Below are 16,934 nucleotides of genomic sequence, written 5' to 3'. Positions count from 1 at the left end.
GGTGTGGTACAGGTGGCCGGGACATGCCCCAGTACAAGCTGAAGTGTTGACCCAGGATAGAAATAGGGACCTGCGCCTCGCAACCACATGCCTCCAGTAACATCATCGAGCACTGGCCCATAAAAGAATATCAGCGTTCACCAATCCTCGCTCTTCTTGAATTGTACCAACCTGTGTTGTGATGGAAACTGTAAAAGTGTCACAATATAGTGGATCTCTGTATTAGGAAAAGCTTACCCTTTAGTCTACCTGATCCTTGGTTCATGCCGTGAAGGGGTGGAGTGTATGGGAACTGCTGAATCATGACCTGAACCTCTGATTGATCACCTGAGGCAAGCAATGAGTCAGCCCTGGGACCACAGGTGAAGGCAATTCAGCTGTGCTGCTGGAAGGGGTGGAGCCTGGCTGCACCTCTCCTAGACCCATTTAAGAGCTGACTACCAGTGGGGAAGGATCTCTTCTGGAGACCTCTTCTCTAGAGTTTTGCAGCAAGCCCAGGACATGGGTAAGCTTTCTATCTATTTTCTTTTTGTTATTAAAATCTGCTCTGCCAAACTCTTTTGTTTATTTCATAATTATAATATCTTGATACTCATTGACTATACATATAGAAATCCCTAGAACGTATTTCACGCTTCTTTACAAGGAATGCTTTTCCATTAGCATCCAGACATTGAAAGAGTGTCTTTGGAAAAACACATGCAAACTTAGGACATTAATCATTGTACCATATAAAGTAGTTTTTTAAAAGCCAGTGTTTTTACCTGTTGTGAAAGGGTGTGAACACAAAACAGTATATCTACACTTATTTATGTATTTACATATAAACATTTTCAATATCGGGAGTGCTTCCAACTTGATCCAGACCTGGTTATTAAACAGCAGACCAGAATCTTAAAAGAGAGAATCTAACTAGGATATGTGATATCATTCCTTTGACATTCAAGCTATTTGTCTGCAAACGGTATAATAAAATGAACAATTACTTGTAACAGACTTTATTTGCTTATAATGGAAGGGCTTTTGACTGGAAGGTATTTTGTGAAATGGAAAAAAAATTATAATGCAAACAAGGAGTTTGTTTTAGTTTGGGCATATGACATTTATTCAAATCTTTACATTGGGATAGCTTTATAGAATAAGACTTCTGAGTAGATTTTTCTTCTCTTTCCTCCTATGTCTGTTCCAAGTTATATTCATACCTCTTTGATATCCATACTTCAATTCCCACACTCTTCACAGGATAAAAAACAAATTATGTACAAAATTACCCTCTAAAAGGCACCTCAATCAACATCACACTTTCATATTTACTTGAAGGATGTCACTTGCACAAATTGAAGTGAGAGCAGGGAGTATACAGTGAATTCAAGTCATCAAGTATAATAATAATAAAAGAGAAAAATAAATAGTCTAACATAAGAAAGTTTCTTCCCTTATAATCAATCATCTTCCTCTCACAGATTTTCTGTAAAGTAAGATCTGTATTCTTTCTAGAGTTTGTTTGTAAGCCATAGAATTTCAACTATGCTCAAATAAATTTCCTAAGCGATTTCATAATGCAGCATGACTTGTTCCCATGTTGCACTGAACACATTAATTGTTCCTTTTTCCAAGACAATACTTCCAGGTCTTGATACTATTGTTTTGCACGAACTTTCAGGAGAGATTGTTGCTTGGTTACACATCCATGTTCAATTTCTTTGCCAATGGTTTTACGTCTGTGTTACAAGGTTCACAGATAAAAACTACAAGAGTTCTGCACAGAACCTCAAGAGATAACACCTTACTCACAGATAATGCTACACTGTGTATATATACACTTACATACAGTTTTGCAAAACTTGGTTTACCAACTAGCTTTACCTATGGGAAAGTAGCTTTACCTCTCTTGCAGCCAAGGGGCCCACTTACCTGGGGACTACCTTAATTCTGAGAAATGCCCATGAACTCTATGGTTATGATACCCAACAACAGTGAAGTCTTTGCACTGGGAACACTGATGACCAACCTCAGAAGCACTGGCTTTTGGCAGAAGCAAGCAGCTGTTTGTTCACAGAAGCATCATCTCTGTCACAGCATCTCACAGGTTCCATTCCTGCAGGTCTGGAATTTTTACGTGGTTTCTTTTTTCATCCTTCTTTCTTAGTTCATTGGTTTTTTTCCTTGAAGAAGGAAATGCTGAAAAAAATAAAGCCACTGGGAACAACTTACACTAGGATATCACTTCTCTTACTGCACCATACTACCAGCATTATCATGGCGCACGTTAATATGACTGGAATCAAGATCAGAGTTATGAGAATTTCATCTGGTGGATCTTCCCAGTGAACGTTGTCCAAAGTACAGTTTGAAAAGTACTGTTTATGAATTCCAGTGATAAAGCTCTCTGCGAGGGGGTTTGGCCAGAAGCAACTTGCACTGTTGGCTTCACGTTCTGTGCACTGGGTAAAGTTATTATAATACCTAGGAGAAGAAGAAAATGAAGTTTCAATTGAACATGTATGTATGTTACACATACAGAAACAAAAAATGAGTGCTATGTATGTCAGTGGTGTATGGGCTGGTTCAGCCTGGTTCTTTGACTAATGGGGCAGGTGGACCCCTGAACCCATGCTCTGGGAAAGGGAAAAAGGGGAAAGGGTAAGGAGATGGGCCTAAAAACAAAACAGTCTAGCTAATTTGCTAGAAAATATATCTAAATGCAAGATAACACAATATGATACAATATAATGCAATTTAATTGGAATTGAAGATAATAAATCAAATAAAATGAGAGAAAGTATCCAAAAACCAAAGATCTTACTCTAATGCCAAAAGTGAGATGAGCACACGCGCTGCTGGGATGAACAGAAAGGGAAAAATAGATGTCTCATGAACTGCAAACGGTTTTTATCTTTCTCTCTGAATGAGAAACAGAAACGCAAAGTTCCCTGGAGCATGTAGTTCTTCTTCTCTTCTCAGAAGCAGGTACTTGGACATATTGACAGTCCACAGAACTGGAGCATTAACTCTTTAACTCCCAGTACACTACATGATGTTATGATGTGGAGTACTGATAACAAAAATCATAAAACCACGATGTATGGGAACTGTTGAATCAGAGCCTAAACTGCTGATTGATCACCTGGGGAAAAGAACAGGGTCAGCCCTGGGAGCACAGGTGAAGGCAATTTAGCTGCGTGACTGGAAGGGGTTGAGCCTGGCTGCACCTCTCTTAGACCCCATTTAAGGTCTGATTGCACCTGAGGAAGGATCTCTGGTTGGAGATCCCTCCCTTGTGGAGTCCCTTCTGGGAGGCTAGATCTTTGGAGACAGGTGAGAATCTTTCCTTCTGTAATGCCATCTCATCTGTGCCAGTATTTCTAATTATAACACATGACAATAGCTAATCTATAAAATTTGATCTACCGCTGAAGAAACTTCAACAGAAGCTAGAGGTATCAAACGTAATGAGTCAGATGAAGAACTGATTTGTATTCATACAACCAAGAAATTTCATGTGAAATCCAGAGAACCTGGACAGATAGCAGTCAAAACTCTGTCTCTTGAATATTATTACTATAATCAGGACCTTCTAACACCATTTAAGTTTTGCACAGTAGAGACCTCTAGAGTACTGTATAAAGATGTGAACACAAATGGGGCATGAACAAAATATTTTGAGCAAAATATGGATAATCAATACCTCATCCACCACTGGGCATGAGGCTTTGGCAACAGTGATGATGCAATACTGGAACTGAGACACAGCATGCATTACTGTGTAAAAACTTCAGTTCTGTTGCACTCCTAGGTAGCAAGAAGATTATGGGAGAATAAACACAAAGTTCACTTGTAACAACCTTAATCTTTGACAGCCTTCTCAATTCCAGTAAATGCAGAAGAGGAAGTCTTTCCTATTTATGAATGTTCTCAATATTCATTGAAGACTGGGAGTCCCTAATAATGACGAAAACCTTATTTCAAAACAGCCAGTGCTGAAATTCATTTGGTTGGTGATCAGAAAAGGCAAACTCTCTGAAAAAAAATGAGAGAAAAAAGAATAATAATAATAAGGAACAATAAGCCTAAATGAGTAATCAGATAGATTTTTTTGTTATCACAAGCCAAAGAAATTCAGGAAGTGAATGAATTACCGAGGAGGAGATTAGAAATTTAGATGGCAAAATTTCTGGTCAGTTCATGAATAGGGGAAGATATAGGAAGATGAAATATTCTCTTGTGTTTTTATACGTATCTTTTAGTTCTATGCGATTGAAACTCGCTTCCAATGGAAATAAAATTCTGATTAATTACTCTTTCTTTCACTATATACCACAGAGGACAAATGCAGATTCAGTTCTTTGCTGTGAAGTAGTAAAGGAGAGAGAGTCAGTGTCTGGGTCAAGTCTGAAGACTGTCTCCAGCCCGTCTATCAGGAAAAATGTCTGTTTGCCCATGCTACAAGAAAATGGGTTGGGAACACAGGCTGCAGCGCAATATTCTTAGAACTGTGTTTCCAGAAGGTTAAAAGGCTTCACAGAAAGTTCCTTCTGCAAGTTACTGCAGTTCTCATTCTTGGTGAGCTTGAGTTGATACCAGAATGATCTCACAAGTCCACTCTTTGATGCTCTGTCGCACAGATGCATACATAAACAATGTATGTATATTTTAAGCAAAGCAATGAGGAAGGAAGTTTTTGTGACAAGGTCAGCGGCCACAGTCAAAAACAGGAAATAAGCTTAAAATAAAACATGAATACTAGCTGTTTGCTGTTTTTATAGAGCCGTTCTTCCCTGCAACCCCTTTACATTCATTCTCTTTGTTCTTGGACTAAATTAGAATCTAAAGCTGTCTAGCTGAGTGTGGGAGAGACAGCCCCAGGGGACCTGAAGAAAAATACATCTGAGGGCATGTCTACCAGGATCCACAGACTACAATGCTGAGGTGCTAGACGTAGCATTGAACTGCCCTGAGAGGTCAGTGTTCTGTCTAGAACAGACACCAGACAGGGCTCCAGAGTGAGTCAGGCTCTGCTCCAGCCCTGCTCTGTGGTGAGCAAGCTGTCCCACTAATGTTGCTTCAGCTCTTTGCTGCCACCTCAGTACGCCTGTCTGGTTGTGCGGAGTACAGATTGTAAGGTCCTACAGAAAGTTCTACTACTACTTCAAGAGTTGTTAGCTTTTTACATAACGTTAGAAGGTACAACCAAAATATTTCCTGCCAATTTTGCATTTCAAGTCCAAACATAGCCAGAAAAATCTGGTTAAACTGTACTAGAAGGTCAAATAAAAAAAAATTAGGGAATTATATTGTATTGAAAGACTCAAAATATAATATAAATGTTATCCTAAGTTTGAATTCCTCATAACTTTCCCTTTATTGTTTCTATCAAAACAAAGAAGTTAGCTACTTTTCCCATGGAATTGTAAGAACATAAGAAAAATCTCATCTGAGAACTATGTGTCTGACAGGAAAGTTTACTCAAATATTGACTCTGTTTAATAGCTCAGAGCTTATGCACTGCAACAAATATCTTGCATTTTAACAAAACAAAAAAAATCCTCCATGTGGTACTGCGTAACAACTGCTTTAAAGAGAACAACTGAGTTCTAATTACAATGGCATGTGCATTCTGTATTTGATTGTTTTGCAGAAGTTTTTTTTTAGTTATTGTTTTTTAAAGGGAGGTGGAGGTTAATAAATACTTAACGCAAAATCAACCTACCTATGCTTAATTTCCTTATTTTTTAAGCAACTCCCTTTGTTCAAATTGAAAAGGCTAGCTAGAACAACTCATTTTTATTTTTTAAACTAAAAAATCCTATGACAAAATAGTCCTGGTCTCTGCCTGGAAGTACTTGAACATAAATGCTTACGAATTACAGACTTTGTGATAGGAAAATAGATATGTCATTTTCTATTTATTTCCAAAACAAGTAATTGGAGAGCAGTACAGTAATATAAGCTCAAATACTTTACCTCTCAGATTATAAACGAGTAATGGAAGGTTATTATTCTCTGTACTGAACCACAGACTCTTTATCAGGGTGTGTGGTGACAGGACAAGGTGAAATGGTTTAAAACTTAAAGAGTGTCAATTTAGGTTGGATGTAAGGAAAAAGTCTTTTACACTGTGGGTGATGAGGCACAGGAACAGGTTGCCCTGAGATGTGATGGATGTTCTATCCCTCAAGATAGTCAGGGCCTGTCTGGAGGGGCTCTGAGCACCTGCTCAAGCAATGGATGTCCCTATTTACTGCAGGAGAGTTAGACTAGGTGACTGTTACAGATCTCTTCCAACTCTAAGGATTCTATGATTCTTTGATTCCATTTTCAAATTCCTTCATCAAAACGGAAAGCACTGCTGCGTATTCTTTGCTGTTCAGAGCTCTGTGTTTGGCGAATGTATCAAAATACATACAATTATTTGCCTTCGCCATGCCCTGGTTTCAGCTGACACTGCTAATAGCACACTGACAATTTGGTTCTTGCTGAGTAATGAGTGCGTGTCCAGGGCCAATCCACAGGAAGAGCTGCCACCTTTAAGTCACAAGGAAGGGGTGGGCTGTATTGCAAGTCACTCTGGGTTATGTGCAGCCCACAGGCAGCAGGTTGTACGTGCCTGAACTGGAGCTTCAATATAATTTGTCTAAACTTTTATTTAATATGCTGTTACGTGAACAAGTTATGACAGAAGACATTAGTTCTTCAAGGACGAGACCTAAAATGAAGAAGGCTGAACTACTATCCAGCTTTTGGAGGAAAAATATATGTTTACAGAAGGAACAATAAGTGTATCATTTTCATGTCCATCACAATAAAACACTGCTGGCAATGAGTTTTTCTGTATGAACGCATTCATGTATGCATATAGCTGACCTCCAGGGATCATAGGAAACTAAACAATATTCTACCACATCTTGTAGGAAAAGTACTTCTTGATTTTTGTAAATATTAACGGCAGTGATCACTGCAGTGAACATGGATTGAATCAGAATTTGCCAAGTTGAGGCAAATCTTTTCGCAAGTTTGACACAACGTATACTGCTCTGCTGAATTAATTAACATGTACATTGGACACTGCATTTCAGTCTTATGATTGGATATTTCTTCACTGTAAAGATAAGGTCATTTGTGGATCACTGCTTTTAAACCACTGCTTAGTTTTTAAAATAGAATTAAAACTTCAGTGGTAAAGCAGCTGATAGAGACCACGCTTACAGCCACTGCTCAATTCTGCCTAAGATCCTGAGACATAGCAAAGTTGCTTAACAAGTTCCTCAGTAAAAAACTTCCTCAAATTTGCAGTAGCAAACTTGTTATCTCAATTCAGAATGAGCTTAACATGCAATATTGCAAGTAGGACTGAGGACATGGTACATCACTACTGAATAAAGTCTCATGCCTGCTCTCTGCCCTGGTCCAACACTAGCAGATACTGCAGTAACACCGACATTTGATGGAAAACAGATAACATCCACGGAGATAAGAAGGGCCATTTGTTATTCACTGAAATTTGAGAGAAAGCAGAATAATTTTTAAAACAGATTTTAATGTGACAGACCTTACGGCCACTCCAACCCTTGCGACAAGGCCTTGCAGTTCAGCCAGAGAACAAACCAGCCAGTGTCATTCACCCCTAGACACAACAGGAAAAAATGGTTGCAAAAGTCAGATCATTTAGTAAGGAAAGAAACCACTCCTGGTAAGATGTAAGAAGGAAATGAAGATGAAGCAGATGAAAGAGGGCCATAACAAGTATGTGAGGAGGAAAAAGAAGAACTCACAGAGGCAATAGCTGGCTGACCCGACCCCTAACCATGCGTGAGCTGTGAGATATGTGCAAAGACTTGAGTCATCATCCAGGTCAACGTATTGTTACCTGGCTGCTGGGATAGAGGGGCTAGTAGCCTGAACTGAGTGGGTGCTGATGAGAGAGGCACTGCCTCCAGCCACATGGAGGACAATGATAACCAAGTTTATTGAACTGTGTGGATTTAATAGCCTGGCACATCAGAACCACAAAAGAATACAGCTCTAGTGGATACTGGTGCACAGTGTACTTTAAATCCATCAATCTATAAAGTGGAAAATCCATCTGTCGTTCTGCAGTGGGATCCCAAGAACTAAAGGTACTGGGAGCTGAAGTGAGTTTAACTAGGAATGAGGGGCAAAAGCTTTCTGACTGGCACAGAGGATCCATGCGTCCTTGGCATAGACTACTTCAGGAGAGGGTATTTCAGGGACCCAAAATGATACTAGAGGGCTTTTGGTAATAGGACATTAAGTAGCTGACTGCTTTGCTTGGTTTCTCAAGGACCCTCCTGTTGTAGAGTTGCTAGAAGTAGAAGAACTGCAGATGCTGATCACTACCACAACAATGCACATCAGTGGCAAAATCTCACAAACTGAGACTCCTTGATTCCCATCCATAAACTTATTATGCAACTGGAGAACCAAGAAGTTATCAGCAGGACTCATTCATCCTTTACTAGTCCCATATGGCCAATGTAAAATATATTATCTGAGAGTGAAGGCTAACAGTGGACCACCTGAATGAAGTCATATCACTGAATTGTGCCACTGAGTGCTGCTGTGCCAGACATGCTCATCTTTCAGTCTGAAATAGAATCAAAGGCAGCTAAATGGTATGCTACACTGATGCCTGCAATTCCTTGATGGCATCATCGTGTGAGGCAACACAGCAGAGGAAGCTTTTGAGAAAGGGATGAAAATAATCAAAATCCTTCTGAAGATCAGCTTAGCCATAAAACAAGTAAGGTCAAGGGACCTGCACAGGAAATAAAGTTCTTAGGAATGAAATAGTAAGATGGACATCATCAGAACCCTATGGATGTGATCAACAAAATATAATCTCTCCACCAACCAGATCATAGCTCTTAATCTTTAATGACTACAGATAAATATGCTTCTAGCAAGAGGAGGTGAAAAGCTTGTTTTTTTCCCCCTAAACATTTACTCTTCTTCAAGTTACTACAGCCTTGTAAAGTACTGCTACTGCAGTCTCCACGTAAATTATGGAAATAATCATACAACTAGAAATTTGTCCAAAGCCAGAAAGGGAAATCAACATCACACTGAATGCAGTGTGACCCCAACAGCTGTCTTGTATGAGGATCTCTGACACACAACTGTCTCATTCTCTCAGATAATTTGCCAGAGGAAGTACACGATTACCCCTCTGTGCTTAAAACACAGCTGTGAAATGTGTTGCCTGTGAAATTAATTGCAAAAGATACACCAATCAATGAGGCAATGTAGTTCAGATCTCACCCAAAAAAAGCCTTTCATCTTGAAATCACAGTGGAGAGAATTCTCACAGATTACATGAGAACAGTGCTATCTACCAAACGTAGAAAACAGAACTAGTGGGATGTTTTACCTTGGTTTTGTGAAATTAATACGTGAGGATGGTTTGATGGCACTGGTTGCAATTCTTAAGTTCTCAAAGTGTCCATCAGAGATTTTTGATGAAATGTTATTCTTCCTGTGCTTCATCCTTAACAACAGTTGTTCCTAAATGGACATACTGCCAAAAGGCAATGACATAAAAGAGGCATGACTGTGAAGCAAGGGATATCTTCCTCGGCTAAGACAGGTGTTATGAAAGTCTAGTAAAGAGATATGATCTATCTTTTTTTTTCAGATGAATATCCAATTGCAATCTTACACATTCCACAGGTAGTTTATTTATGCCAACTGAAAATGGAGTCTCAAACATACTAAAAATAAGACGATTTTTTTCAGAAATCTTAAGGCTGCCTGTTTTTTGCTATTCACAGGTCTGTGTTTAGCCAACGTATTAAAATGCATAAAATTATTCACCATAACTTGAACTTGCCATAATTTAAGTTTCATTTTGAATGCTGTTATTGTTTGAAACATTGTACAGGTGAGTTGATTTTCACTCTAAATGGTGGTTTAGCTCATTTAAATAAGTGGCCAAATCCAGAAGAAAAAACATGCTAAACCTGCGAGCCAATTTTCAATCTTCAAGTTCTGGTCAATTTTTTTTTTTTTATTCCATAAATAACTTGACTTCGTTTCATACATCATAAAATCTTTTTAGCATTTTACCCAGCTTAATCACCTTACTTCAGGAATGTAAATGATGTCTGTAAGGATTAGCCTCAAGTGACTGCAAATGTGGAAGAGGGAGGTGATTGTCCCCCTCTACTCAGCTCTTGTGAGGCCCCATCTGCAGTACTGCATCCAGGCTTGGAAACCCCACAACAAGACAGACACAGAGCTCTTGGAACAAGTCCAGAGGAGGGCCAGTAAGATGATCAGAGGGCTGGAGCACCTCTCCTATGAGGAAAGATTGAGGGAAATGGGCTTGTTTAGCTTAGAGAAGAGAAGGCTCTGGGGAGACCTCATTGTGGCCTTCCAGTACTACCAACCACAAGAAAAGGCTGCCCAGAGCCACATCCAACCTGGCCTTAAATGCCTCCAGGGATGCCCCATCTTTTTAAATTGAACTCCTGCTCTAATCAGGTCATTAAACATTTGCTTTCTTGAGACCCTAATGGGTCCAGATTAGAATCCTTTGGGGGCCAATCTCCAAAGTCATGGTTGCAGACAGACCTCCAACCTCTCCACCACAATTCGGACATTGCACCTTCCCTGTAGGCACTCTGTCTCCCACAGAGCCCCAGTCAATTGTGCAGGCTGTTGTATTATGGCCTCCAAGGCCACTAGGTAAGTTTACTATGGATACCAAAGTACCATAATGGTATAGTGGGCTTTGTTGCAGGATGAATCTCTCATTCCTGATGAAAATGTCATCAGATCCAGACTTTCAAAGGCATCCTCACAGACTGCTTCTTTCAAACCTAATTCTCTAATACAGTTTTGTAAGTCTTCCATAGATAAACCCATGTTTAAAGATATATCATTTTTATTTGGCCATGTTACTCGCATACAGCCAATTAGCCATTGAGTTAATGAATGATTTTCTTCATTATGTAGGACTGTTGCGTATAGACTTTTCCTGAGGGCAAGGTGAGTAACAGATGCCAGTTTTGAAATTTCTGGTCCATTTACTATCATGCACTCAGCCTCCATGTCCCTTAGCTGGAGCAGCCATGCTGGTGCATCTTCTTTCAGTTTCTGTCTAAACCGCTGCACAAGATCCAATAGTTTGGCTGCTGTGTGTGAGTGTGCCACTATATGCAGTGTAGTCTGGGGGGGGGACACTCATCAAGGGACACTTCCTTGTCTATCTTGCAACTTTTTTGTGGTTTTTTTTGCATCATGACAGGATGAATCTCGAAGGGACAGCTCACAGACAGTCTCAAGATCCAACTTTTTAGTTCCCTCATTTATAGAGTCTATTTTATGCACATATCCTTGTTCAGGGTCCCTGGTACATTCTGAAGAGATGTTCTAGACCTTTTGCAGGGGAATGACCTGATTCAGTTTTTTCCCCATCAATACTGTCACCTGTCTTTCAAATTTTTCAACTCAGTCACGTAGCAGTGATTCAGTAGTAGTGATCAGCCAGAGCCTCTTCAGACACATTCAATTGATTTAAAGCCATTACCAGTGGCCATGCCATGGTGGATATGGACAACTGTGGTTCTCTAGTCATCAGTGTATCTTTGCTAAGGACACTCATCCAAAAGTCCCTGGCCTACATGGCTATTTCCTCCGTTCCACAAGGGGCCCTAGTTTTCAATTATGGAAGCAATCCTGCGATATGGGGATCCTGAGAATCTCAGCATGTGCCCTGGCAAGATCTCATTCAAAGTACTGCACAGGATAACGCAGAATAATGCAAGTTAGAGCTTAACCAACCTTTTGACCAAAATGATTTTCTGGCTTTCTGGGTTGGATTAGTTAAAGAAGGTATTCATAAGGATAGCATATGTAATAACTATATTCATTCTCGCTTGCTGTATGATTCAGTGTTGGGGATGTATCCCTAAATGTGAAGGGCCAAAGCTGGTGAGGATTAAGATATAAACATCATAACCCTCAAAAGAAAAGGAAGGATTGATATAGGCTGGTTTAGCGATGGGGATTAAAACATACTAGTTTAAGGACCAGTATATTAGTTTAGCAAAAGGAACTGATGTGTGCTATTTCAACAAGATTTTCCAGTTTAGCTTTGCTTGGTACACGAAGGCCTAACAGTTTTATTTGTATGAACAAGTCCTTGCTTCACTGAAGCTACAATATCCAGTTCTTATCTATGTAACATGTCCTGAGTTCTTTGTATCCAGCTTCAAGGATACTTCTTGGTTTTCATACAGATTGTTTCGACTTATAGTGTACCAAGATAAGAAGTTGCTCATTATGGCATAACAATCAATGGAAATTTGCCAAATTAGGGAAAAAACAGCTGAAAGTCAGCCAAAGGTCATGGTGAAGAAGCTCAAGATGGAATAAAGGGGATGAAGTACTGGGTCTTAAGACCACCAAAGAACTGTATTGCGCCTGCTCAGGGGACATTAGCATATATTAATGAGTCCTTGGAAAACGAATGAATATATGTGTTATTTCCAGGAAACATATTGCATATGTATGTTTTAACTGAATAAACGTAGCATCCGAGCTCCAAGAAAGCGCACTTGATTTGCCAAGTCACCCAGTACATATTGTGAACTAAAAAGAATGCCTGCTCTCTAACACAATATAGGCGTTAAGAGAGTTTTGTTCCCGGATTTTCCAATGACATCACAATCCAGTGACATTTCATACAAGATGAGTTGCAGGGGGCTATTGCATAATCTTCTATTCATTTTCTAAGTCCCATTTGGGTATGGTTTTTTTTTACCGACTGTCACAAGGGCACCACAGGCATGCACACATATAGGTAGGTTGAAATACTAGATTAAGCACTGTGTTTTACTTACTTGTCAAGTGGCGTAAGCGCATGTGAAATGTAGCGCACACAGCTTTGATTTGACTGTATGTGGCAGGTACAGAAGGTGGAGTTAGCAATGCCCTTCCCTCCACAGTGTTCCATTGCCACCTACACAGTCCGTGCTTGTGCTATGCACAATCAGTTAGTGAAAAATATCACTGAAAAATCACTTAGTAATGTTAAACATTCTACAGTCTCTTGGGGACACATTACTAGTTGTTTAGGGCTTTGTGCAGCCTGCAGGCTACAGGTTGGATGTGTCTTGTCCAGATACAACCCATGAAACTTACTAGGACTCCAAAAATCTGAAGAGCGTAAAGTGCACAAACAAAACTCAGGAACCGTGCAATTAACAGAGGCTATATCTACCTAAACTAATGAGGCTGCTTCTGTTACTGGTTAACTCTTCACAGGGAATCATAGTCTGAGACAGACAAGGATGAAGCAAGGACTTCCCACATGGTATGTGGTGGAAGAAATGTTTTTACATAGCAATAGTATGTTGTGAAACCAAAGGGATATGCCTCAGGGTGTTTGTTACAAGGTAAGTTTCTGCTTGTGGTTAGGCCCAAAGATTGTGTGTGCTAACAATTAGATGGCAAAAAGAAGAATGGGAAATTGAGATCAAAGAAGAAAGGATAAGATGTTCTTGCAAAATAAAACCTGAGAAGAATTGGTTAAACAAACTTATCGTGTAGATATATGGCAGGAGATGCCAGCTTGGCAACTATTTGTAAATCTTGCTTCCTTAGCAAGACAGACATAGACAGGTTTTACCAACTACTTGTAAATATTGCCTGCTTGACAGGACAGAGGGGGATGGACTTTGTCAAACATGACACAAAGATAACTGTAATTGGTCAAAGCAACAAAATCTGAATCCAGATTACAAAGTATGTAATGAACAAAGGAAACCAAGGGGGAAGCTACTGGGGGGGATGAGCGCATGATAGGTGTACCAAGAAGAATGTGAACCCCAAATACCATAGCCAATGGGGAAAGGGCTCACTTGCAGTCAGACCATAGGGAATATAAACTGCTGTATCTTTCCAGCGTGCTGGTGCCTACATCCAGAAGGACACCCATTTTTACAAAAGTGTAAAATAAATTGTGATTCATCACAAATTCTGCCTGAGCCTGGATTACTGAACACAAGCATTTCTCCCAGGTGCAAGAACCATGCAGAATGCATGTTTGAGAGACTAAAGACTCTATTCTCTCAGACAAATCCATGTCTACTTTCATAAGGGGGAAGAAAAAGAGGAATATAGAATCTTCATCTTCCACTCAATTTTGAAGCCCATTCTAAGATTTCAAGTCATGATTGGTTTTCTACGTGCACAAAATATATGGAAGTAGTTAAGACTGCAGAAAAGCAAGCAGTAAAGACTTCAGACCTACAGCAAAGCACAGATAATATTGCAGAGCACTCTCAGAAGTAATCCCAGGTAGCATGACATTCAGCCTACCTCAAGCTGTTTGATGATACTAATAAAAGAGACAACACTCATGAAGACACTGTTATTTACTATTACTTATTCACTACCACTTTTAAAAGATATACAAGGAGAACGTGAAGCCCCAAAGGGTCAAGATTTCCAGTGTCTGTTAATGAAAACTGAACTTGGATTCTTCTCTGTTAACAGTAACTGGAGTACTGAAAACAGCTCTTTCTTTGTGAAATCCCCATTAATTAAGCTTCTCTCACAACCTTTCCCTCAGTAAAAACAATATATTTTACATGTTTTTTTGTGAAAATTGTATGAACCTTATGTCTTAAGCTTATCACTGTTCTCTTCCAAATGTTGTTAAAGTCAGCTAAGGGGTTCAACTGCTATTAAGAGGTACTGGCACACTGACACTCACATGCACACACTGACTCTGACTATGTATGACTTATTTAGTTAGGAAACTAGGCAGCTGCCATAAACTGGCATGTTTTTCAGAGAAAACAGAGCTCTAGAAAAGCTCAGCCTTCAGGGATTACTCAGACTACAGAACATGAGGTCCACTAGGATCTGGAAGAAAGTAAGTATACACTGAACCTATTTCTACTACTTCCTGTCTGCCTGAACTGACATACCCAGGAAGGGAAAGTGTTGTCCATGGCAAACTCATAGACAGAATGCAAAGTACAAAGTTACACCTGGTCAGTTATCTCAAGACATACACAAAAGTGTAGTGGCCTGAAGGAGATTTGTCAGTTACTGAGACCTGAAGCTGCTCATTTGCAAATAAGTAATATATAAACAACCATCATCAATTTAAAATATTTAGCTGGTATACAAGATAACCCATACCCCAATTCTGAGTATATGCAAGAGAAATCCTCTTGTTCCTAGACATCCTCTTGTTCCTAGACATCCTCTTGTTCCTAGACAGCTCTTGGATGTAAATTCCAATTGTGTTTATTTTGCTGAAGACTGCACAACAGTTCCCAGGTTAAAGGGAACTTAATTACAAGCTAATTCTGCATAGATGCACACCTCCTCTCTCACTTTGTTTCCACAAATGCAGATCTCAGAACACAGGCCTTATGAGTCCACCCTGAAAAGCTTCAGCAGAGCCCTCATCGTGGGCTATCAACAAATGAAGCTTCAGGAACACTTCACAGCAAGTGAACCACACCGCAGTACCAGAAATCAGAAAAAAGACAGATGTGAGACTCACTATATCTTGCTTTGATCTTACTTCATTTCCCTGCTGTATCAAGCTTGTAGTTTTTATCCAGAGATCAAAACCCTGCTTAGATTCTACAAGCGATTCTGTCAATTTTTAATTTTTACACAGTTCCAGCAGAGCTCGTTATATGAAATTTATGTCACATAAACTTGCTTATCCTGTCAACTTGAAATCATACTTTTTGAGATATGCTTAAATAAGTCAAAAAGATGAGGAGTTTAGGCAGATTTTAGGATTCATAATGCTTTTGCAACTACTTTAAACTTGATTTTCATGCTTACTGTTTCTTCCTTCTGTGATTTCTCATTAAAATGATGATCAAATAAAAGATCTTTGATAGCAGATAAGAATGAGTCAGAAAATAAATAATTCCATTTATCTATAGGCCAGATATTTAAGTCCATCTCAGTCACAAAAAAAAGAAAAAAAAAAAAGAAATCTCAAGTGTTTGTTAAATGAAATTGGGAATGTTCTTAGTATTTTTGTGTCCTAAGGAAGCTCATCTTTCAGAGTAAACTCAGGATGCAGATTTCAGATTTAAATACAGTTTTTTTTGGCAATGCTTCTGCACCAGGCTTGCAGTCACCTACAGAGTCTTGTCTCCACCAATCCATCTGTGACCACTGGCCACCTCTGCATGTACTGATAAAACTGGACATGGTTCTTGACAGACAAGAAGCAGGTTTTGTACATCAAAACACATCTGGCTCATAGATAGAAGGGTTTTTCTGTATTTTCAAAACATGTCAGACTTCTTACAAGGTCTGTCTCACAAGCCTGTTTGTCCTAAGATTATACAAAGTACTGCTGAGGTGGGCATTACTAATTGGTTTTCTACTCTCAAGTGCTATTGGGTGTTTTCTTTTTTTCCTGTTTGTCTGTTTGTTTGTTTGTTTTATTTTTATCCCCACAATGCAGAAGGAAGTTTTGCTTTTAGAAAAACATACCGTGCTATCAGTTTTAAGTTAGCAGAATGATGCATGGTTGCAGCTTAGAGAACAGAAACCTGTATGAGCAGCAGCATTTTACATTTTGCCAGGGGCCCTGACTCGAGTCATCTTCTTCACATCTAGATAAGCATGGCCATTAACTGCTTTACCAGTAAAGTAATGTGAGAATGGTCCCTGTTAACCCATAGTAATGTTCTGCTAAACTTTGGTCTAATTAAATGTTGTGTTCCTTAGGACCAGAGTTCTTCCTCTACCCAAAACACTAAACACACTAATCCTGAAAAATCCTAACCCTCCAATTCCAAAGCAGGAAAAACAACGTAATATCTAAGTCACAGACCTAGAATAGAATTCGTCATTGCTAACTAAATAATCAACTCCAGAAACAAATAAAGGAGATGGTATTCTAGTGGGAATGCAAATAAAAA

General features: G+C 39.4%; 1 protein-coding gene across 2 annotated transcripts in view; it reads right to left on the bottom strand.

The window, feature by feature from the left end:
- Positions 1 to 565: 565 nt before the first annotated feature.
- RAMP3 (receptor activity modifying protein 3) overlaps positions 566 to 16,934 on the bottom strand; it is a 41,116-nt gene continuing 24,747 nt past the window's right edge. Inside the window, exon 3 of one of the 2 annotated variants that reach the window (XM_090136795.1) lies at positions 566 to 2,466. In XM_090136795.1, coding sequence (XP_089992921.1) covers positions 2,211 to 2,466 — 256 coding nt within the window. In that variant the 3' untranslated portion in view covers positions 566 to 2,210. The remainder of the gene's footprint in view (positions 2,467 to 16,934) is intronic. The other variant, XM_031592024.2, reaches the window with a different exon arrangement.

This window comes from Phasianus colchicus, chromosome 3 (assembly GCF_987193195.1).
Source record: "Phasianus colchicus chromosome 3, bPhaCol1.hap1.1, whole genome shotgun sequence".
In the NCBI taxonomy this organism is placed as follows: Eukaryota; Metazoa; Chordata; class Aves; order Galliformes; family Phasianidae; genus Phasianus; species Phasianus colchicus.
Note: the sequence above shows the minus strand (reverse complement) of the source record. Positions and strands in the feature narration are given on the sequence as shown.